Consider the following 23,689-nt stretch of genomic DNA (forward strand, 5'->3'; position numbering starts at 1 on the left):
GTTTGAGGATTCTTGCCAGATGCGCTGGCGAAGGGGTCGGCTGGCGCCGCCTTGGCTTTTTGAACCTTTCCCGGTGCAGGGTTGGGAACTACAGGAATTGTCTGGGCATGACGGGGCCCATCCCGATTTTCTACCTGGCTTGAACTGCCTTTGATTGGAGTGGGGAAAGCATCATCCACAGCTTTGATCACGATTACGGATGTTTGTTGCTTGTTCATCCCTCTGACTTTCAGAGCCTCGACTGCCCACAACAGTTGTTCAATAGGGTCGGCGTCTACCTTTGCCTTGTCTTTTCCTCTGGCCTCAGCCTGATCAAGGGTCTGGGTCGGTGCTGGCATGTCACGGCTGTAGCTGGAAGCCACCTCTGGCTGGCTGAGCTCTATCACAATCCGCCCCAGCAGCGGGGGCTCCTGTGGCACGAAATTCCCGGCATATGGCGCCGCTGGCGGTGAAGTCGACATTCCATAGGCCAGATCGGCCACGGTCCTCTGGAGGTCCCCTATCATTCCCATCAATTCGAAGGTGGTGGGCTCACGAGCCTGATATAACTGGGGAGCCCAAACCGGGTGCACAACGGGCGACCTGGGTGGGTGTGATATACTGATGCTGGCCTCATTCTGCGGAGCGGTCCCCTGCTCCAATGCAGCCGTCATAACCACAACTTCTTCTAGATTTTGTGCCGCCATAAATCCTGCCTCAGCAAGGGGAGACACTGGCTATTCTGTATCAACTCTGCCACTCTCTGAACTGAAAGGAAAAACAGGCAGCATTTCAGTCCAAACTGATCGAATACGGGCGTAGCCAAACAACTGTACCCTACTGCTGATCACTGTTCCCAAATTTCTGTTCCCAAAATACTGAATCTGATACCCGCGGATAACTGATTCCTGATAACTGATTCTCAACAATATTGATTCTGGTGCCCTCGGGCCCAATACTCAAATTCGCAAACTGGTATATGCGTCCCTGTAGAGATACACTCTAAAAGCACATAGCAAGTAAGAGAGAGCCAAAACACCCCTATGTTGGGATAGGGTTTCCCTGTCCTATTTCGTCAGGAGCTAGGGTTTCACTACGCACACAGCGGTTCTCAAACAACCTAACATCGGGTAAGCAACCTGTCCTAACTTGGAATGGTCACTATGGATCCGAACATGTACTAGGTCGAATGGTCAAAAGGGGTGCCCCGGTAAACCGGGGTTTGTGTTCCCATGCTATCAGAGCCCATAGCCGGTCAGCCTTATGGACATGTCTTGACAAGACAAGCCTCCGGCAAACCGTTCAGGAATGGCAGATGGCAAACACTGTGTTCCTAGGTGCACCAATGCACATGCAATGCAAAGAAACACATAAGTGAAATCAAAACAGGATATCATGAGTTCGAGTCAAGCTCTCTAAAACTCCCCAGCAGAGTTGCCAGAAACTGTAGACGCGCCCGCGTGGGCCTCATGCTACAGTTCGGACTCTCGATTTTGTGTCGCGGTTCTTAATCTGAACCAAAGAGTCCAAATCTGGCAAATCGTTTTGAGAAACAGATTTTTGAAAAAGTAGTGCCAAACATGGAATGCTTTGCCAGATACAGAGTCGCCACCTAAATATTTTTTAAAATGGGGAAATTTAGGAAACCCTGACTCGGTGCCGAAGGCCACATGTCCGTCATCACCGGAGTTGTCTCGGCTCGGGAGCTTGGGTACGATCGGGGAAGATCAGCTATGAGCACCCCCTTTCGCCCGGTTCGAAGACCGGCCTCTACTAACCGTGATATCCGATTTTGAAAACTTTATGTGTTCTTATTCCAATTATTAGCCTAGAATTACTATGTTATGCGCGCAGCAAACAAGTATAGACTAGATTGCCTAATTTGGAAATAAGCATTGCATATCCGTTTGTTTTGAAAATGCTTTGGAATTTGCTACTCGCAAGTAGGCTAAAACACGGATTTCAATGAGTTTTTCCAACTCAAACAATCCAACCTTCACCTACAGGCATCCAAGCAGTTTATAACACATAAGCATCTAGCCACATGTTTAAGCATGTTGACATGGCAACATTCACACTCATGCGATATGTTAAAGCGGAAATACTTACATCGTACTCCGTGCCAAAACAAAGAACTCGTTAGCAAACATGCATGATCCAAGTCCATGTTAAGTGCCTAATGCATCGCTTACAAAGTGTTACTAGAATAGGCTCGGCTATCCTAAACATGGCATGTGAGAATGCACAACTATCACATATTCAGTTTAGAATTTGAAGTACAAATGCAGTTAGCGTGATGTACCGAGCCTAATGCATGTAGTACAAATGCATGAATGCACGCATGCATAACATAAGGTATGCTAAATTAAACGTGCCCTAATCTACCATCGTAAGCAGGTAAATAAAAGGGAAGAAAGACGTGAGGTTGGAAGACATACACACACTCACGCACACTTATTACAGATTCGCCCTCACTCGGAGGGACCAAAATAATAATACAAATTAATTAACTACACAAGCTAATTAAATATTACAAATTGTTTAATTAATTAACAAATTAACTAAACTAAAGAAAAACAGTAAACCGCCTCGGGGCGAGGGCCAGATGCAACACATGCTCGGGACTGGCTCGGAATCGCACTGCCATGCATAGTTTGCCTCTGTTTTCCCTGCTCTGCTCCTCTGAAAACTGCCAAAGTCTCAGGGATGCCTCTCAGGACACTGGGGGATATCATCGGCTGAGCAGAATTTCCACCGGCAGTAGCATTTAGTCACCGGCACAAAATAGATCCACCGGCCATCGATTGACTGCCGGTCGGCACTAAATACTGCCGGCCGGCAATAAATTCCTGCAGAACCTGCAACTCACAGCAGCAGAGGACAAAATCTTGCATGGCAATGCAATTCAAGCAATTTATGCACCCATCACATTCCTTATCATGTTAATGACTCAAAAGAGGATGTGCCCCAATTCTCGGACCACCAATCACGCATTTCCATGCATGATGGCCCAAAGAATCAAGTGTGCAACTTCAATTTCAAAATGCATGCAAACCAAATAAACACACAAGGAGGCCTAACCTCTATCATACTCATCTCAAGAGGCAAGGTGATGCATGCAAGATGCAATGCAACTTAGGCATACGAGCTAAGGATGCAACATGCCGATACAAGCAAACATGCAAGGTGAGCATGCAAATAAGCATGAGATGGTCTTAAACATGAATTAGGCAGCTCTAGTTAGGCCCAAAACAGTAGCCAATAATGCCCAAAATGGATGCTAAACACACATGCACACATACACATGTTATGGTCCAAACCTTAGGCACAAATTGAACAACCCTCAAACACATTTGAAAGGGGGAATCATGGACTAATTAGCATGCAACATGAGCATTGAAAATCATGTTAGGATGGTGCCAAACCAAGCAACAAGATAAGCTAACATTCACATGCAAAATGATCCAAATGTTCAAAGTAAGCCAATGAGGCATTGAACTACACTGAGTAAGACCAAACATGGCATGAAAGGAAGGACCAAAATCAGAGGTTTAGCATGTTAAAACAAAGCTAAAGGACTACTTAGATGGCATCTAAGTGACTCAAAAACAAAGGCATGCATAAACACCAAAACATGGAGCATTGCTACACAAGCTTCCAAAGCATTAAAGAGGCATGCAAGGCAATCAAACAAGCATGGAAATGGCACTGAAATAACATATAAAGTGACCCCAAATCATCAAATCGATGCAAAGATGTCATGCTATACCTTCATATGCTCAAGGCCAACAAGCCCAAATACAAAGGAGCTATACCAAGCATGCCAAAATCAACCCGAACAACCTAGGACAGACCTAGAACATGGCAAAACATGCACAAAATCTTCACAAGACTAAGCCTAAAACATGCTCCAACAAAGGCTAACAACCTAAGGCACATTAAGGCATAAACATGGCATTACAAGGCAACTATGCTAAGCATGCATGGAGTACCAAAACCAACTTAAAATCATGTTATATTATGGATATATAAGCATGAAAAACAACCTAAACATGCTCAACACACACTCAAGCATAATGCTCTCTCAAGAGGCCAAAACATGCCCTTTTCAAGGACAACAAGGAGAGGGGGTGGCCCTCTCCTTCTTGGGACTTCAAGGCATCATCTTCACTACTAAAATCCTTCAAGATTTCAGTGGTGAAGAGACCCCAACACCAAAATCCCGGAGCTAGCACAAAATGGCCTAAAATGAGGCCTTTCAAGGCTTAAGGGGGGGTCAACCACCCTCAAACAACAAAACACTCTTAATAAACAATAAAGAGGGCTTAAAAACAGAACTTTTTTGTATTATACAATAAGCACAAAAACAGCTCTAAGATAGGTAGAAAATCAATGCAAAAATGGGGAAAAAGGAGACTAGGTTCTCACCCTTGAAGACCCCTTCACAAATGGTGCTCCAATGGCCTCCTTTAGCTTGAATCCAATGCCAAAACTTCAAAACCAGTCCCTTAGAATCTCAAGAGCCAAAGGAAGGTGAAACACTAGGTGTTTGTGTGCAATAGTATGAACTAAACACTATTTCACACACACAAGAGGGAAAAAAAAGAGAGAGATAGGATGTGTATCTAATCCTAACCCTAAAACCAGAGCTTGGTCTGTGTTTTTCTCCCCCTCCAATGTCCAAAATCTCCAACCTTTTTTAACAAGAGAGAGCCTCTCTCTATATATCTTGTAAAGCTTACAAGACAAGCTAAACTAGAGGGCCATCCCTCCATACACGTGTATGGAGGGAAAGTCACTGCAATACAGCTGCCTAAAAATATCTCAAAAAGCAACTGCACAGTAACCGGCCGGCCAAAAATGCCATCTTGGCCAAAAAGAGTGCCGACCGGCACTAAATAGTGCTGACCGGCAACAAATAGTGCCGGCCGGCAATAAACATTGCCGGTGGCAGCAAACACCAGCCGGTGGCCTCTAGCCACTGCCGGTGGTGGGTGGGGATGGTCTACAAGCCCTACCCTGCCTCTCAAGGGCAAGATGCAAGTGTTTGGTGCAAAACCAGACACTAAACGGTCGAGTTCGGGGATCCTGAGGCAAGGCGCGCGAGCCGAGACCTCCGGGAACTCCAAACGAACACAAACATGGATAATCACCGAGTGTTCAATCGGTGACGTCCAAGTCTTGAGGACGGTCAAAAATGGGGTGTCTACACCTACCTCGAAGTTTGAGCCAAAAAGGAGATGAAGACTCGAAGATCAACGTGCTCCAAATCCAAACTTTTTCAGATTAAAACAAAGCTCTCAACGCCCTCTATCTTTTTAACAAAGGCCCTAGGCTAGATTCACACTCTAGGGAGATCAATTCTTTAGGAGAGTGTAAGTTTAGAGAGAGAGGGTCTCGAATCTAGGGTTTGATCAAAAAAGAAAGTGAAAAAGTGAAATTCAAAATCGCTACTGTCCGCTGATATAAAACACGCTCGCTCGAGCGAAGACTTGGTCGCTCGAGCGACCAGACACAGAAACTCTCGCTCGAGCCAAGGAACTCTCGCTCGAGCCAAAAACTCAGAAGTGCGCTCGAGCTAAGGAATGCTCGCTCGAGCCAACAACTCAAACCCTCAAGTCTGTAACCAGAAACACGCTCGAGCGACAGACCTCTCGCTCGAGCGAAGAACAAACCAGACCGCTCGAGCCAAGAAAAGCTCGCTCGAGCCAAGAAACACAACTCTCAGGTCCAGAACCAGACGCCATCACTCGCTCGAGCGAAGCCACTCTGGCTCGACCCACCAGACACAAACTCAACTCTCGCTCGAGCGACCAACTCCTCGCTCGAGCGAAGGTCCAAAAATCTGGGCAGCAACACTAGGCTCCCAAACACAACCAACCTGAAACAAACCTGCCCAACACATCCTATAACTCAATATACAAAGTAAAGAGGATGCAAACAAGGTGATAAATAACTACCAACAACCACGGACACATGTCCGGATCACTGTACAACAAGGGTAAAAACCCGGGATCGCTATAGGAGATAAGGCATTTTAATAGGAGATAAGCCTCAACAACTTCCTAATGCTTAGGAATGATTAAGGCTCACCTTATCCATCAAATCTAAATTATTTTATTTATTTAATTAATTAACCAAATAGCTTAGTTAATTAATAAAATAATTTGTCTTTGCTCAGCTGCTATTTCCCTTCTCTTCAGTGGGTCCCAACAAATCTTTGATTCTATATTTTCTATTGCCACGTGGCACAAACAATTTGGAGAATTTCCGCGTGACAATTTTTGCCAAAAAATGTACGAACGCTTTCAAAGATATATTTAGAAGCTCTCAACAATTTAATGTATTCATTTATTCATTTATAGGAATTTGTTAGCACCTAACAAGTTCACAAAAAAGACACCTTTAATTTTTATTTTTGTTTTTTGTTTTTTCTCAATTTTTAATTGAGTAGGGCACAAGAATGTATTTTGATCATTCAATGCAAAGGTAGTCCCTATCATTTGTCAAGCATTTTTAACATGCATGAATAAAACATATATTTTGATTAGTTTAAAATTATAAAACTCATAAATTTAAATAAAATTAATACATTTTCTAGATATGGAGCCTATAATTTTGAACCACTAAGATAATATATTTTGTTTACACTCTAACCATGTATGAACAAAATCATATTTCCAAAATAGTGTGAAAGAACAAAAATAAAAAATAAAATTCCAATCAAATGTACCAATGAATTCTGAAGGATATTTTCGTCCTTTCACTTTTATTTATTGTTTTGGTATCTAACTGGTAAATATTAAGTTTCATAGTAAGTCAAAAATCTACAATTAAGTTAAGATATAAATTAAATGTTTCAAGAACAACCATAAAAAGTTTGGTGTGGCACGGTGGTAAAACAATCTTTGTTTTCTCTCAAGGTTTAGGGTTCGAGTCCCGCTCTCCAATTTTTTTCCCGTATTTTTTTCTCTATCGTTCGTCTTCTACGTACTGAAACTTTGTGCAGATCATTTGATTCTCTTTCGGTCTTCTTCACCTCTAATTTCACTCTGTAGAATCGTAATTTCAAGTCTCAAACTTCATGGATCCAGATCAAACCCGCTCTTCTGCGCCAAGAAAAGTTTGTTAAATTTCATTTTCCATTCCTTTTCTTTGATTTCATGCAAATTTGAAGATTAATTTTTAAATTTTTTTGTTAATTTTTTGAATTTCTTTATTCTCTCCTGGTTAGGTTTCCTCCGAAAGCCCCTCCTCGCAGGAATCCGAAGCCCCCTGATCCCAAAACGTATTTGCTTTTTGATTTTTTTTTATTTTTATTTTGGGTATGGCTTCTGTCCAGTCTGGGATCCCAGACTGGACCGTACTGTTAGGCCCGTGGGAGCCCATCACGGGTCCCGTTTTGATAATCTGAACCATTCAATATGTAGAAATCGTCGAGTACTATATACTTGTAAAAAATCACGTTGATCGGATATCGATAACTATGTGATCAAAATAATTTTTTGTCAACCGTTAATTTGTTCACCGTCCAATTTTTTTAATACGAAACTGATTTGATCATATAGTTATCGATATCCGATCAACGTGATTTTTTACAAGCATATAGTACTCGACGAGTTCTACACATTCAGCGGTTCAGATTATCAAAACAAGACCCGTGGTGGGTCTCTACGGGCCCAACAGCACGGTCCAATCCGATCCCAGACTGGACAGAAGCCATACCCTTTATTTTTTTTTTGGATTGTTTTTGTGTTGAAATTATGTATAATGTAATGCCTCTGATATTTGCAGTGAAGTGGTGGATGATGCTTGTAGTCATGACGAAGAACTCTTGCGTCGTGTCAATGTAAATAATTCTCTCACAGTCTCTCTCTACTATTATATATATACTAGTGTATGCTCGTACCTGAAGGTACGGTGTAAATACTGTTGGGATTAAAATACAGTTATTAGTTTTACGTATAATGTCAATTAATTAATTAATTTAATGCATCCTCAACATTTAAGTAATCCTGGGGAATATGAATATATTAGAAACATTGTATGCTGCCACCACACATAAGCCAATCTTGTTTGAATAATTTTAGGTATCATTAAAATTTAGAAAAAATTACCAAAAATAAAAAATAAAACTTAGAATTTAATACTTATAAAAAATAAACTATTGAGTTTTTAATTTTAGAAATTTAAATATTAAATTTCTGATTTATTTTTAATCTAAACTATTTGCATGTTTTCAATCTGAACAATCTGAGATCTTTTACGTATTTTACTAAATAATAAATAAATACCATTAACAATCCAAGCAATTTGTCGGTAGAAAAAAGTAGCCATCAGTCTTTTGCGGGGTCTGTCTTTCACATATTTTTTTGCATTCTTATTGAAAAAAATAATGATATATCAACACATTTTGCATTCCTATTGAAAAATAATAATAATATATCAACACAATTTGAATAGCACATAAAATAAATAAAAATATGATAGTGGCCAAGCATTTGAATGTGTAGCACAATTAAGAAAACCAACTACTATCTCTTTCCTTACTCTGTTTCTTTTCAATTTCTTCACCATGTCTTTAACAAATGAAGAAATAGTCCATGAATTATAAATGAAAATTTAAATTGGGTTATAGAAATAAAAATAAAATAAAATAAAACAAAAATAATGACCCGTGAGAGACATACGGGTTGAAGAAAAAATAAATAAAAAAGAAAATGTTGAGACCCAAACCAATGTCAACAGTCCCACAAACCAATGTCAAGACCCTCGCCTGACAACGCAAATACAAACCCAAATCTTAGAAACACAAACCCAAATTGATGTCTCTTTGGCTTTGATTGAAAAGAAACATAATGATTTTTAATGCTCTGTTCCAATACTTTGTGTCTCTTAAGCTTTGTTTCCAACTTTTTCAGTGGTTCCATTGATTGCATACCTAATCACACAAACCCAAACAGAAATCTTAGAAACATAAATATTAGAAACACAAACACAAACCGAAACCGAAATCGTAGAAAAACAACCTAATCAACAAAAAAAATAAAAATAAATAAATAACACAAATCCAACACAATGAAACATTAAAAATCATTTGAAAAATCACTTAAGAATGTGTTAAAATCCATTTGAAAACCATTTCATGAGGATCAATTATTATTTCAAACCGAAGGATCAGATTGTATACCATACCATAAAATGAGTCCCAAAAAAAAAAAAAAAAAAAAAAAACTACTCTTTCAACCCACCTAAATATTTCAATAAAGTTGCTCTACTAATTTTTTAGCAACCTCACATCTCCTTTAATTCTTATCTTCGTAACACAAATACAAAGTTGCTCACCAATTTGGAAACACAAACACCAATCCAAATCATACCCAAGCACGTACCTAATCCTATCTGTTAATCAACAACATAATCACCAAATCCTATTTGTTCATCATCATAGAAAAAACATCAAAAAATTAAAAACGAAATAGATTTGTATGTGCCTCTTCCAAGTACTTCTTCAACCTCTTTGCTACACTCTTCAACCTCTTCATCATGATCATCAATTTGGACAAATCAAAGCCTTTTATATGTACAAATTTTAGCTACAAATATTTACTTTGCACAGATCAAGTCATATACATGTATCTTATCTATTTCATCATCATTCATCATCAACAACAACAATATGCACTCACAACACCAACAACAATTAAAAGTTAATCAGCAAGAAGAACACAGATCCAATCCTAAAATCAACAACCACAACACCCCAGATCATCACAACACCCCAGATCATCACAACACCAACAACAATTAAAAATTAATCTGCAAGAACACGGATCCAATCCTAAAATCACTGCACATACTTCAACCATTAGATATTGATTAGGAATCATCTCAGCCATTCAAATGAAATGTAAAATTAAAAATAAATTTTAAAAAAAAACCGTTCTATCGTATTCAAAAAGGATAAAATAAAAAATAAAAAAATCTCAGCCATTCAAACAAAATGTAAAATTAAAAATAAAAAATGAATCGTTCTCCCTTATTCAAAAAATATAAAATTAAAAAAATAAACAAATAAAATCAGAGATGTGTATAGATGATTTACTGTCTTTGGGTCGATGAAAATCCACATAGAACTTCTCCACCTTATAGTCACTCATCATCCTATTTCACAACAATCAAAACACAACAATTAAAATAATAATAATAATAATAATAATAATAATAATAATAATAATAATAATAAAAAATTAAATGGAAGAAAAAAAATGGGCAACCATTCAAATGAAATGTAAAATTTAAAAATTAAAAATAAAACAGATTTGTATGTGCCTCTTCCAAGTACTTATTCGACCTCTTTGCCACACTCTTCGACCTCTTCATCATGATCATCAATTTGGACAGATCAGAGCCTTTTATATGTACAAATTTTAGCTACAAAAATTTACTTTGCACAGATCAAGTCTTATACATGTATCTTATCTATTTCATCATCATTCATCATCAACAACAACAATGTGCACTCACAACACCCAGATCATCACAACACCAACAACAATTAAAAATTAATCAGCAAGAAGAACACAAATCCAATCCTAAAATCAACAACAACAATATGCACTCACAATATCCAAATCATCACAACACCAACAACAATTAAAAATTAATCTGCAAGAAGAACACAGAACCAATCCTAAAATCATTGCACATACTTCAACCGTTAGATATTGATTAGGAATCATCTCAGCCATTCAAATGAAATGTAAAATTAAAAATAAATTTAAAAAAAAAAGTTCTCCGGTATTCAAAAAATATAAAATAAAAAATCTTAGCCATTCAAACGAAATGTAAAATTAAAAATAAAAAAAAGAACCGTTCTCCCTTATTCAAAAAATATATAATTAAATAAATAAAATCAGAGATGGGTATAGATGATTTACTGTCTTTGGGTCGATGAAAATCCACATAGAACATCTCCACCTTATAGTCACTCGTCATCCTAATTCACAACAATCAAAACACAACAATTAAAATAATAATAATAATAATTAAATGGAAGAAAAAAAAAAGGGCAACCATTCAAATGAAATATAAAATTTAAAAATTAAAAATAAAACAGATTTGTATGTGCCTCTTCCAAGTACTTCTTCGACCTCTTTACTACACTCTTCGACCTCTTCATCATGATCATCAATTTGGACAAATCAGAGCTTTTTATATGTACAAATTTTAGTCACAAAAATTTACTTTGCACAGGTCAAGTCTTATACATGTATCTTATCTATTTCATCATCATTCATCATCAACAACAACAATATGCACTCACAATGCCCAGATCATCACAACACCATCAACAATTAAAAATTAAAGAAGAACACAGATCCAATCCTAAAATCACTGCACATACTTCAACCGTTAGATATTGATTAGGAATCATCTCAGCCATTCAAATGAAATGTAAAATTAAAAATAAATTAAAAAAAAAAATCGTTCACTCGTATTCAAAAAATATAAAATATAAAATAAAAAAATCTCAGCCATTCAAACGAAATGTAAAATTAAAAATAAAAAAAAGAACCGTTCTCCCTTATTTAAAAAATATAAAATTAAATAAGTAAATAAATAAAATCAGAGATGGGTATAGATGATTTACTGTTTGGGTCAATGAAAATCCACATAGAACTTCTCCACCTTATAGTCACTCCTCATCCTATTTCACAACAATCAAAACCCAACAATTAAATAATAATAATAATAATAATAATAATAATAATAATAAATTAAATGGAAGAAAAAATGGACAGCCATTCAAACGAAATGTAAAATTTAAAAATAAATAAATAAATAAAGAAAAACTGTTCTCCCTTATTCAAAAAATATATAATAAAAATAAAAAAATAAAAATCAGAGATGGGATTGATAAACAATTTTTAATTTATCAATAAAAAAATAAAAAATAATTTTTTTATGTCAAAAATTATGTTTTTTGTCAAATATTCTCTTTCTCTTGAATATTCAGCTCCACCTTCTCTTGAATAAGTTTGTTAAGATGAATAAAAATAAGTTTAAATACAATGTGTACCAAAAGATGTTATGAGAAAAATCATGCAAATAATTGTCAAGATAGATTTCCGTTCAATTATCATTTTACACAACCAACACAATTGAATTAGTCTATGTTATTTAGGAAAAGAGCAAAAAAAATTCATGATTTCGGTTTGGAACAAAAAAATTATGAACTTATGCATAATCCTTTTGTCCTTTATGTTCTACTTGCTCATTTAAATAACAGAAACTAAGTCAACTCATTCAACTTTAAAACTCATTTTGCGGTTCAACCTCTAACTGCATTTCTTTTTTAACAGGAAGTTGTGTAAACTGACTCTAAACCATCTAATGATTTACTCTCAAAGAAACATATGGTCTAACCTGGAAAATTTTGAAATTGGCCGTCACGTGATCTCTTTACACTTGTGGAACTACCAGATACAATCGCATTAGGTCCTCCCGGAACTACTGACCCTCCATTACTACTTTTACCTTTTACATCCTACAACCAGAATAGAATGTTAGTATTAATACAATTGTACAGTCATTTACAAATATAAATCATGGCAAAATATTCATTCTCTTCAAAATTAGTTCAAACCTTGAGCAGATTATATTGTTCCACCCACTTTGATTTTGTGAAATTACATAATGCAAGCTTCTTCAATGTCCTACAGTCTTCAGTTTTCACCCCTGACAAAGAAAGATAAAAAAACCCCTTCTGCAAGGAGCTTCTGAAAGGAGGATAGATTCTCCTTGAAAGAAGATGAAGATTGGGGTTGGGTCTCCAGCAAGGGAATGGGCTCTGATAGAGAGAGAGAAAGAGAGAGAGGTGTGTGTTCAAAATTTGAAAATTGAAAGAGAGAGAGATTTGAGCAGAGAGGAGCACGTGAGAGAGAGATTTCCAGCCACATTATCTTGAGCTGAGGTGAGAGACATCTTGAACCATTAGATCTTGATTGTAATTGATCTCAATCATTGAAATGTCTAAATAGGACAAATAAGAGTAAGATATTTTCAGCCCTTGGATTGAAGCAATCTAAAGGTCCAAATTTTGACACATATATATTTTCAATCCTTGAATTCAAACTAACCCTTCCATTGTTATATATATATATATATATATATGAGTAATGATAGGGATTTTAAATAATTTATCAATTTTTTTATCAAAAATACTAGAGGTCCAATTATTTTATCAAATGTTTCATATGGGTGGAGCCCATACAATGTGGGTATGACTGTAAGACATTTAATAGAATATTTGGGATCTCTAACATTACTCATTTTTTATCAAGCCTCTCACATGTAACCACACACAAGTAGCTTTGTATCATATGAGAGGTTTAGTTTAAAATTATAAAACTTATAAATTTAAATAAAATTAATGCATTTTCTAGATATGGAGCCTATAATTTTGAACCACTAAGATAATATATTTTGTTTACACTCTAACCATGTATGAACAAAATCATATTTCCAAAATAGTGTGAAAGAACAAAAATAAAAAATAAAAATTCCAATCAAATGTACCAATGAATTCTGAAGGATATTTTCGTCCTTTCAACTTTATTTATTTTTTTTGGTATCTAACTGGTAAATATTAAGTTTCATAGTAAGCAAAAAATCTACAATTACGTTAAGATATAAATTAAATGTTTCAGGAACAAGCATAAAAAGTTTGGTGTGGTACGGTGGTAAAACAGTCCTCCTTTTCTCTCAAGGTTTAGGGTTCGAGTCTCGCTCTCCCATTTTTTTCCCGTATTTTTTTCTCGATCGTTCGTCTTCTACGTTCTGAAACTTTGTGCAGATCGTTTGATTCTCTTTCAGTCTTCTTCACCTCTAATTTCACTCTGTAGAATTGTAATTTCAAGTCTCAAACTTCATGGATCCAGATCAAACCCGCTCTTCTGCGCCAAGAAAAGTTTGTTAAATTTCATTTTCCATTCCTTTTCTTTGATTTCATGCAAATTTGAAGATTAATTTTTAAATTTTTTTGTTAATTTTTTGAATTTCTTTATTCTCTGCAGGTTAGGTTTCCTCCGAAAACCCCTCCTCGCAGGAATCCGAAGCCCCCCGATCCCAAAACGTATTTACTTTTTGATTTTTTTTGATTTTTTTTTTTTTTTTTGGATTGTTTTTGTGTTGAAATTATGTATAATGTAATGCCTCTGATATTTGCAGTGAAGTAGTGGATGATGCTCGTAGTCATGACGAAGAACTCTTGCGTCGAGTCAACGTAAATAATTCTCTCTCACTCTCTCTCTACTATTATATATATATATATATATATATATGAGTAATGATAGGGATTTTAAATAATTTATCAATTTTTTTATCAAAAATACTAGAGGTCAATTATTTTATCAAAAGTTTTATATGAGTGGAGCCCAGACAATGTGGATCCGACTGTAACACATTTGATAGAACATTTGTACCTCTAACATTACTCATTTTTTACCAAGCCTCTCACATGTAGCCACACACAAGTAGGTTTGAGGTTTAGTAAAAAATTTAATAGATTATTTAGAATTTATAACATTTTTATATATATATATGTATATATATAGGTGTGATTATATAATGCTACCGCTCGTTTATTGGTTACTTAAATGATTGTGATAAACAAAAAAAATAAAATGATTTTGTGTTTATGTAAAATAGGAACATGAATGAGATTTTTTATTTTTTATTTTTTATTTTTTTTAACTTCACTTGGGAATCTCAATATTATAAAAAATACATAATTAATCAGTTTATTTATCACAAAATCTTTTTCGTGAGAAGTGGAACTTGTTAAATATGACCTACATTTCTTATCATTATTTACTTACCTCACTTATAAATCAAATATGAGGTAAAAAAAGCTCTCTTTCTTCTTGTTTTTATTATTTCTCACCTCGCTCAAAACGGATTGTAACAATTTTGATCTTTGCTTTTAAATTTTGACTCAATTTGAGTATAATTGATAATTTTCATTAAGATTTTTTTGACAAAAATTATGCACAATTCACACGTGACATATTTTCCACCCAACATAGTGAGTTAACTCACTCAAAAACAATCATTATTTTATATAATATGTATATGTGTATTATAAATGAGTATTGCTATTTAGGTCAAAAAATTAGACATACTTTCTAGACTTAATGATGGGTCAAAAAGATGATTAGTTGATATAATTAGAAAATATTTAATTATCAACTAATCATTTTTTTACACATCACTAGGTCTAAAAAATAGTCTAAAATGTGAACTTATATATCGTTTTCCATTATATATATATGAGAGAGAGGAGAAAGAGGAGGCAACAGGGAGAGGGAGAGGGAGATGGGAGATGGAAATGGTAGGGTGACTGCGGAAAGGGAGAGTGGTGGTACAGACGACAGACAGAAGTGGTGGAGGGTTTTGGGGGTGGATGGTGGTGGTACAGGTGGTTGCTTGATGGTGGTGGTTTAAGAATTACAAATGCTTGTAAAATGGTAGTGCATTCGTGTTAGACATGTCCAAATATGTTCTATTATTTTTGTAAGATTTTAGATGCAGACACGTGTTGGATATTTAGGAATAAATGTGTCCATCACATAGACACTTGAAATGAAACAAATTATAAGTGTAATCAAAACTATTTATATTTACATATATAATATATAATAAATATATAAAATTATATATTTTGTGTGCCCTTGTTACAATCTTAACTATTTTATATTTTATGTTGGAATTATCTATTAGTTAGGAGGATTAATAGATATGTTTATAGGTATTGTAATAGTAGTGGGATCTCTTAAGTAGGTAGTATCTTTATTGAGTGGTATTATATCTCCTAATATATCATTTTTATTTTAACCTCTAATGAAGTGGAAGAGGGAAAGAATAGAGAGAGGAAAGATGAGGAGTAAAGAGTGGGGCCTACTCCATATCATTAGCAATGGATTAGGGGTGCTCAATTAGAACTCCCAAGCATTTTTCATCTTTAGTTCTTGTATCGTATTTAAATAATTTATCTACTAAGAAATAAATATGTCGGATATTTTTCTTAATCAACTTATGTGAAGTTACGTAATTCTAGTTTTATCTTGAATTGAATCAGCAAGACGTCCTCCCCTCTCGATGTGGGATTATTTTCCTTCTTTTTTCTATTTTCATTTTATTTCGTGTTTGTCCTCCATGTGTCGTATCTTGTACTTCTTGATAATTGCTATATCAATGTGTCCGTGTCATGTCATGTTTTTGTGTCCGTGCTTCTTAGTTGGTGGTGGATTCCAAGGGTGGATGGTGGTAAGGTTAGGGATGAGAGCTTGAAGGTCATGGAGCTGGAAACAGGAAAGATGTTGTTGGGGAAGGAAGAAGGCGGTGATGGGGCCATTGGATAGGGAGTGGAGGGGGTGGGGAAAAAGGGTGTGAAGTGAAGTCCCACATCACCTAGATACAAAAGAGATGTATAATGTATGAATGTGAGAGTACCATTGCCTCACTTCACAAGCTAGTTTTTGGGTATAAGATCAACTTAAGATCATGTCACATGGTTTTAGAGTTGGACTGTGGGGAGAGGTAAGGTGCATGCCATATCGCTTGGGTACAAAGGGAATGAATCTGAAGTGTATAATAAGAGTGAGAGCACCCTCACCTTATAAACTAGTTTTTGGAGTTGAGTTTCATCAAGACCGTATCACAAAGAGAAGTGGTGGTGGTGATAGGGGTAAAGGGGATGAGGGTGGGTTTGGTGGAGTAGGGTGGTGGTGGTGGTGAGCCACCAAAGGGCGTACATGCAAAGTCATTTACTTAATTTCCATCCAAAAATGTAACTGATACCATCGATTGGACCAAATCAGTACAAAATTCAAAATTAAAAGAAAAACTACTACAATTAAAATGTAAGGACTAAATTAATATAAAGAGCAACGCACATGAATTGCCCGTATAATTTTTCCTAATTTTTTTGTATTTAGTCTTGACTTTTTTTTGGGGGGGGGGGGTCTTTTTTTTTTTTTTGTCCTGTGTCTTGAGACTGTTGACGTGTTATGGAAAAGGTTTATTATTACTTAGAACTTTTAGTGGGTTATGGGTGTCCAAATGTGGCATTATATATTTCATGTTAATGGGACAAATTATTATGGACTAATGTTGTATCATATATGAAAAATAAGCAAATGGAAATTTAACTAGAATTTTGCTTACACAACAATGTGATGCATTTTTTATTTTTATTCTTTTTGAAAAGTGGCAAGACACATTCATTTAATTTATAACTTTTCTTCACTTATATACTAAATATTTTTCAGAATTGGTTTTATCCCATAAAAAATAATAAATAAATGAATAAAACTGTTTGGATGCAACATATTGTAAAAATGCAAGGCAATTATGTGAATTTGGCAGCGCGAATGACGTAAAGCTGAACAATTTAAAATTTTCTTTTTAAGGCTGCACATTTAGATTTCCATCTCATTGAGAGGAAATTAAAATTTTGAATTTCAATTTTTCATTTTGTAGATCAGGGGTGGAGAGCATGGGCCTATGCCCCTCCTCAACTTTATAAAATTTATTTTTCAGTATATGTTTATAAACTAGTTGCTCCATTTTTCCCTCTAAAATTTTAATGTATACTCTTTTTTTCTTTATTTTAAAGAAGTTCCTATAATTTGTTCCCTCTAAATGTTTATTTTACGACAAAGTCTCTTTTATTATGATGTAAAGTCCACCTATACAAAACAAATGCTTGCAAATTTATTCTTATTGGTGAATAAAAAAACAAAAAAAAAAATTTAATAAAAATGCTTGTGTGATTAACATGTGCTGAAGTATGTAGAATGCTTACTTCTTGTTTAAAGAAATCTCTCAATAAAATACTTGGTTCTTTCTTATTGTCTCTTCTTCTGTCAAGCTGTATGAGGTAGGAGGTGGAGACAACCATTACAGTCCAAGTCAGTGTTGTGGTTAAAGTTGGGGATTAAGTGCATTAGGAGTGAGACATGGCCGGGTGGGACACACTATTGTAGGCATAACATTTTACCTTACTAGTGCCCCCTCTGTGCCAAAATCTTGACTCTGCCTCTGATGTCAATCATGGGAAATGATGAATATCATATCAACTTGTGCCTAATATGAGGGTATTTTTTAGTTCAATCAGAACAAAATTACTATAAAATAAGACATGAGATTCAAATTTCTTCTTTTTTTTTTTTTCATTTCCATCTTTCCAAGTTACCAAATGTGGCTGGTTTTGTATGGTTGAAGATCAGAAACTGTTGAGGAAAGCTTGTTAATGATATTGAAATGACTAGAAGTTTCTCGTAACTTCTTTTTATTGTGAAAACATGTTTTGTATTCGACCCGTTGAAGGGCTGGCATCGCTTCCAAAATATGTTCAGTTGCTTTCTTGTGAGAGTACATGCTTTAGCTTCACCTATAAGGAAAGATGTTTTAAGACTTGGATTTCCTCCTTCCCCTCATTTCCAATGCAATGACTGCTTGTCATTGCCATGTTAGAGTTTGTTATGTGAAATGGCAAAGAAGGGCTCCCCATTCAATAAACCTTTCTAAAGGTGGGAAAAAAATGTTTAACCACAGTGCAAGGCACTAAGTGACAACAATTATCTTGGCCTATTCGGATTTTGAGTTCTGGCTTCTGATATTGTAGTGGACAACAAGAACTCAATCCCATGTAAAGACCAAACGAATTAAGGATAGAAATAAGTAACTCCAAATTACTTTCACACAATTCAACATTTGGCTACCCACCTTACAACTATATTTTTTTATTTTTGTGTTAAATATCATTGAACTGTTGTCTCTGTATGTACAGAAGCATCTGGGGAAACAAGGACCTCAAGTTGAAAAGAACTGTAAGTTGTTAGATTGCACTTCCTAATTTATGGTTTGAGTAGATGTTGTTAGTTTTATCTAACTAGTATATTTATATCAACTAGTTGTGCCGTCTTGCATATTGATATATAGAACATGACATTGTTGAGGTGGCATGCAATTCAGTAAGAACCCAAAACTAGTGTCTATGAAAATGATATTAGATGTCCTGGCTGCACACAAATAAAACAAAACATATCTAACAGTAGAGACTGGCAACTGTTCCATAAAATAGTAGACTCGTGTGTGCACTAGTGTTTGATAACTGGGTTCAACAATGGGTAGGAGATGGAAAGTTATAATTTGTTGAATTTCAATTTGGGAGGTCTGCTTGTTTTTTTCTATGTTCAGCTGTATCAATTGAACCTTCACATCTATAATGACCAATTTCATAATTCAAATTTGCTTCATAGTTGATATTGAACAGGACATTGGTAAGAATGGTCATGAGTTGTTTATAATGAAGCCATAAATGTCTATTTTGATGCAGCTTTACTAAAGTAAATCAAAATTCTATGATTGAAGAAATGAAAGGAAAGAGTAGTAAGTTCACCAATTTTGTTGTTCCATGTATCCCTTATCCAGATAGGTCCTTATTGTCTTTGGATTATTGTAGTAAAAGAGTTCTGGCATACATAAATGTATAGGTTTCAATAACACACTGGAAGCATTAAAACGAGTTGGTACGTGTCCCTGAAATATTATTTTTAAAGCTACAAATTCTTATTTGGAATAATTCATAGTCAACTATGTTGGTAACTCCATCACATTTTGCTGGTAAGTGGGATATCAGAAGTACCTGAGGCATGATATAGATGATTGACATCATGTAATTGACATACTTGATGTGGATAAAAAAGTTAAACAGACAATGTTTTTCATGCAATATTTCAGATACAGATGAGATTTTGAATATTTGGGATAATAAAACGGCAACACTACAAAAGAAAGCAAGTACTTTGGGGCTAAGAAAAACATAGTTGTATGTATATATATGTGTAAGGGGCAATATATATGATTGGAATATTTATCTGGAAATATCAACTATATTGGGTAATGATGTCTATTAATGAGAACGAGACTAGGAAATACAACTGTGTAAAATAAGAAGTGGCTTTTTGATGAAGTGTCGTGGGTGAACTCAGTCCCACATAATTGGAATAAAACATAGCCCTAATAGGATGGACTAGTTGATCAGTTTCAGTGTTACCTTTCCATATACTTGGGATGAGGAATGAATGAGGACTTATGAATTGTCTCTATCATGATCTTGTGAGCATCTTTATTACTATGATTATTACGATCATTATAATGATAGTTGTTCTTAAGATCATGTTTGGTATTCAAATTTGTAGCTTCAGTGCAAGTTACATTTGGAGCTGCATCATCAGATTCCATAAGGGCATATGGCAGACGTGGGGAAGGGAATACTGGTAGAAGTAAGGATTCAGGCTTGAAGGATTCTGATTCTGGTGATGAGCAAATCGTCTTTTCTTTGCCTTCAACTGCTAAACCAGATGGAACCACCAGCAGTTCTGCAAATGCTGTGGATGCATCATATCAAAAGAAACAGAAAAACTACAAAGAACCTTGGGTGAGAAGTCTGGGCTGTTCATCCCCTTACACCTCTCTCTCTCTCTCTCTCTCTCTCTCTCTCTCTCTCTCTCTCATATGCATTTCTTTCATCAATGCCAACACAGGATTACCTCCACTCTAACCATCCTATTTCTCTTCCTTTGAGAAGGCCTAACTCTGGAGACCCAGGTTTGTTTTCAATGCATTGCAGTGTTAGTCACTCTTATTTTTAAAAAAATATAATGTCTATACCCTTGAAAATTTGTAAAAGTGTGCTCGGTTTTCAGGTGACCTTTCATGGTCCAGCAATAGCTGGTCTGAATATTAAAAATAAAATAAAAAAATGTATAAATGATTTTTGCATCAGTTTAATGCAATTGCAGTTTATGGGTGACCTTGCAGGGTTCCTCACAAATGATGTGTAACATTAGCTTCATACTTCTTTCTAATCTGGAAGAAATATTGTGTTGGTCTCCTTGTTTTACATGGATTTTTTTTATGCATTTAGGAGTGAAAGTCGTTTTGCTTTTGCCATAGCAATTTAACGCACAAACTCATCCTCTAAAATTGGGTTTTACTCAAAAATAAATGTAATAATAACATACAAAATTATAAGAATAAAATGAACAAAGAGAAAAAAAAAAGGTCATTAGAGAATGGATATGTGCCGAAAAAATTCCATAGCCCTAAGGTGAACTCTGAAGCTTTAAAAGCTACAGTGTCAGTAGTGCCATAATTATTCATCAATTTTCTTCTTCTTCTTCTTCTTCTTCTTCTTCTTCTTTTTTTTTTCTCCTCTCTTTGTGATGTTCATTGTCCAATATGGCTTTCTTGCTTTTGCATTCAGAACTTCTTGATGAAGCAGAATTTGGGGATGCTGCAATAAACTTGGAGTATGATGAAAAAAATGTAAATCCAGCTTTGGAGCTTGGGCTGCTGGTTTGTTATCTAATAAATGAAATCTTGAAATAATGTCAAATCCTTACCCAATTGACAATTTTGTTAGTATTTGCCACTTAACGTACACGGGTTAATGATGGACAGGAGGAAAATAACAAACCACAGATGTTCTTTCTTCAATTTCCTGATAATCTGCCCCTAGTTAAGCAATCAGCAAGTGCAAATGGAAAAGAGAGAACTGACAGTTCGAAACCATCAGGGAGCACAGGTGCTTCAGCCGGTGCAAAGGGGAAAGAGATAGCTGGCAGATCAACAGTTGGGGATACTTCAGTAAAAGGGAAAGAGACAGTGGGCAGCTCTATGCCATTGGAGACAAGTAATGCTTCCATGATGGGTTGTAGTTTGAATGAACTGCCTGGAGGATACATGGGCAAGATGTTTGTTTACAAGAGTGGAGCAATCAAGTGGAAGCTTGGAGAAGTCATCCATGACGTAAGTTATATTGCATCTTAACGTTGAACTTTTATACTTAGCAGAATATTCGGCTTCTCTCTCTCTCTCTCTCTCTCTCTCTGATCGTGATGTCTTGCTTCAGAGGTCATGAAAGGAGATTGTGCAATTTACAGCTACCAACAACAAAAACATTTATATTGAAGTGGACATAAAAGAACCCTTGCACCTAAAATATTGCTTACCATTTCTAAAGAAACAAAAGAACCATCTTCATGACCTCCCGTGCAAAACCAAAACCCCCAGGAATGAAAGAAATAAAAATTGATTTCTTGAAGAAAGCATATAACACTAGCATCAAGTTGTGCAAAATCTACAGAGGTTTAAAGTTGCTCTATGTCATTGTGCCTAAAGGTTACAGAAGAGTTTCCTTTTGTTCCTTCACCCTTGTTATATTTATTTCTTGAAACTGGTTAGCCTTCATTTAGATGTGGAATCTTTGATTGCCGCAGTATGAATGGCTGCGTAGATTCATCTACCTAGGTCCACCTCAGTCTTGGGGACATTTGAAGGGTTCAGCTGAATTGCCTTTTAGTTTATACTTTACAGTGATTGCAGTGTCCTTTACGCTATGTTTGGTTGGGGATTTGGGAAGAGATTTGAAAAAGAAAAGGAAAAAGGTAAGTGAAATGTGAATATAATATACCTACATTTTACCTAATTTTACACACCTTTTCCCTTTTCCTTTCTAAATCCCTTTCTAAATTCTCCAACCAAGTACAACGTTAACGGGAAATGTTTAGATCTTGAGGCCTTTAAGATTACCTTACAAGGCTGTCACAAGTGTTCCATTAATACTTGCTGCCATTTGTCCTGATAATGAAAAACATTGTGTAGGCTTATATATATTGTATTAGAGCCATCAAATACTTGAAGAAAAAGATTATGATGACTGTCTTACCATTTCAAGAATTTTGTTCACACTTTCCTGAACTGTGCCAATTTTTTGTGTGTTTGCACCACAAACCATAGAAATATATTTTCTTTTTGTCTTCACAATTAGTAACTTCAGAGAGAACTCATTGAGGTCACGTAAGTTGTTTGTTTGGACTTATAAACTTAGTAATGTAACTAAAATGATTTTCAGGTATCACCGGGTGTAAGTTGTAAATGTTTTCAAGATGTGGTGGCAATCAACACTGCTGATGAGAACTGTTGTGCGGTTGGAGAAATAGGCAAGCGGGCTGTTGTAACTCCAGATATTGATTCCCTCTTGGACAATGTGATTGAGTTGGAGTAGATGTTACTGGCCATTTTGACCATACAATATAGTGCTTGTATATTTCATTAGAACTGATACGTAAATATGTAGCCAGAGTAACTGACAACGCCAACTTGTTAGCATCTAAGATCGGTCTGTTAATGCATAGGAGCATCTAAGATGTTTAGCCAGTAGTTATAGCTGTATTAAGAGCTTTGTTGTACCTAGGTTTTCAAATTCCCAAACCTAGACGAGGAGCAATATTATGGTATAGAGTGAATTGCCTTAAACTAATTTTGTTGGGTGTCTTGTAGTTTGTTTGTTGATACAATTATTGCTTATACGTGAGTTGAGTCGGGTTGTGGGGCTCGGAATCCACTATAGATCCAATGTGAAGGGTTTTCCTAACTGTACAAGGAGAAATATGATACTTATGAGAAATCTAGGGTTTTTGACTGTTTTTTATCTCATATTTTTGTGGTGCAACAAAAGCTTAGTCCATCATAAATAATGGATTTAAACGAAAACCTAAAATGAAAGAACAGGCCCTAGGAACTGTTTGGTGCAACTTCTAGCAAGTTAAAAATATCATAAAAAAACAGAAATCAA

The 23,689-nt window shown here is 35.6% G+C and overlaps 1 protein-coding gene and 1 long non-coding RNA gene across 4 annotated transcripts; one reads left to right on the forward strand and one right to left on the reverse strand.

The window, feature by feature from the left end:
- Window positions 1–8,538: 8,538 nt before the first annotated feature.
- Window positions 8,539–13,011, reverse strand: LOC114319720 (uncharacterized). Of its 2 annotated transcripts, XR_014328116.1 has the most exons (5): window positions 12,629–13,011; window positions 12,409–12,529; window positions 10,920–10,978; window positions 10,085–10,143; window positions 8,539–8,920 (listed from the first exon to the last, which is right to left on the reverse strand). It is a non-coding gene; the product is annotated as an uncharacterized LOC114319720 (long non-coding RNA). The 2 variants fall into 2 exon arrangements; XR_014328115.1 differs by lacking the exon at window positions 8,539–8,920 and having other exon boundaries at window positions 9,208–10,143.
- A 720-nt stretch (window positions 13,012–13,731) lies between these two features.
- On the forward strand, window positions 13,732–23,374 carry LOC114282663 (uncharacterized). Of its 2 annotated transcripts, none has more exons than XM_082879459.1 (9): window positions 13,732–13,951; window positions 14,058–14,116; window positions 14,212–14,266; window positions 18,836–18,875; window positions 20,250–20,488; window positions 20,595–20,658; window positions 21,317–21,408; window positions 21,514–21,861; window positions 22,967–23,374. In XM_082879459.1, exons 1-9 carry the CDS (start codon window positions 13,913–13,915, stop codon window positions 23,117–23,119), a joined length of 1,089 nt encoding a protein of 362 aa, XP_082735585.1. In that variant the 5' UTR covers window positions 13,732–13,912; the 3' UTR covers window positions 23,120–23,374. The 2 variants fall into 2 exon arrangements, with proteins under 2 accessions (XP_082735585.1, XP_082735586.1); XM_082879460.1 differs by having other exon boundaries at window positions 21,317–21,378.
- Window positions 23,375–23,689: the final 315 nt, after the last annotated feature.

Source organism: Camellia sinensis, chromosome 1 (genome assembly GCF_055761805.1).
Source record: "Camellia sinensis isolate YWXY chromosome 1, ASM5576180v1, whole genome shotgun sequence".
Classification (NCBI taxonomy): Eukaryota; Viridiplantae; Streptophyta; class Magnoliopsida; order Ericales; family Theaceae; genus Camellia; species Camellia sinensis.

Bases quoted from the DNA above. Each gene is read 5' to 3' on its own strand.
- LOC114282663 (XM_082879459.1), top strand. From the start codon at position 13,913: ATGGATCCAGATCAAACCCGCTCTTCTGCGCCAAGAAAA. The intron at 14,267-18,835 runs GTAAATAATTCT...CTGTATGTACAG, and splicing joins AACTCTTGCGTCGAGTCAAC to AAGCATCTGGGGAAACAAGG. The intron at 20,659-21,316 runs GTTTGTTTTCAA...TTTTGCATTCAG, and splicing joins GCCTAACTCTGGAGACCCAG to AACTTCTTGATGAAGCAGAA.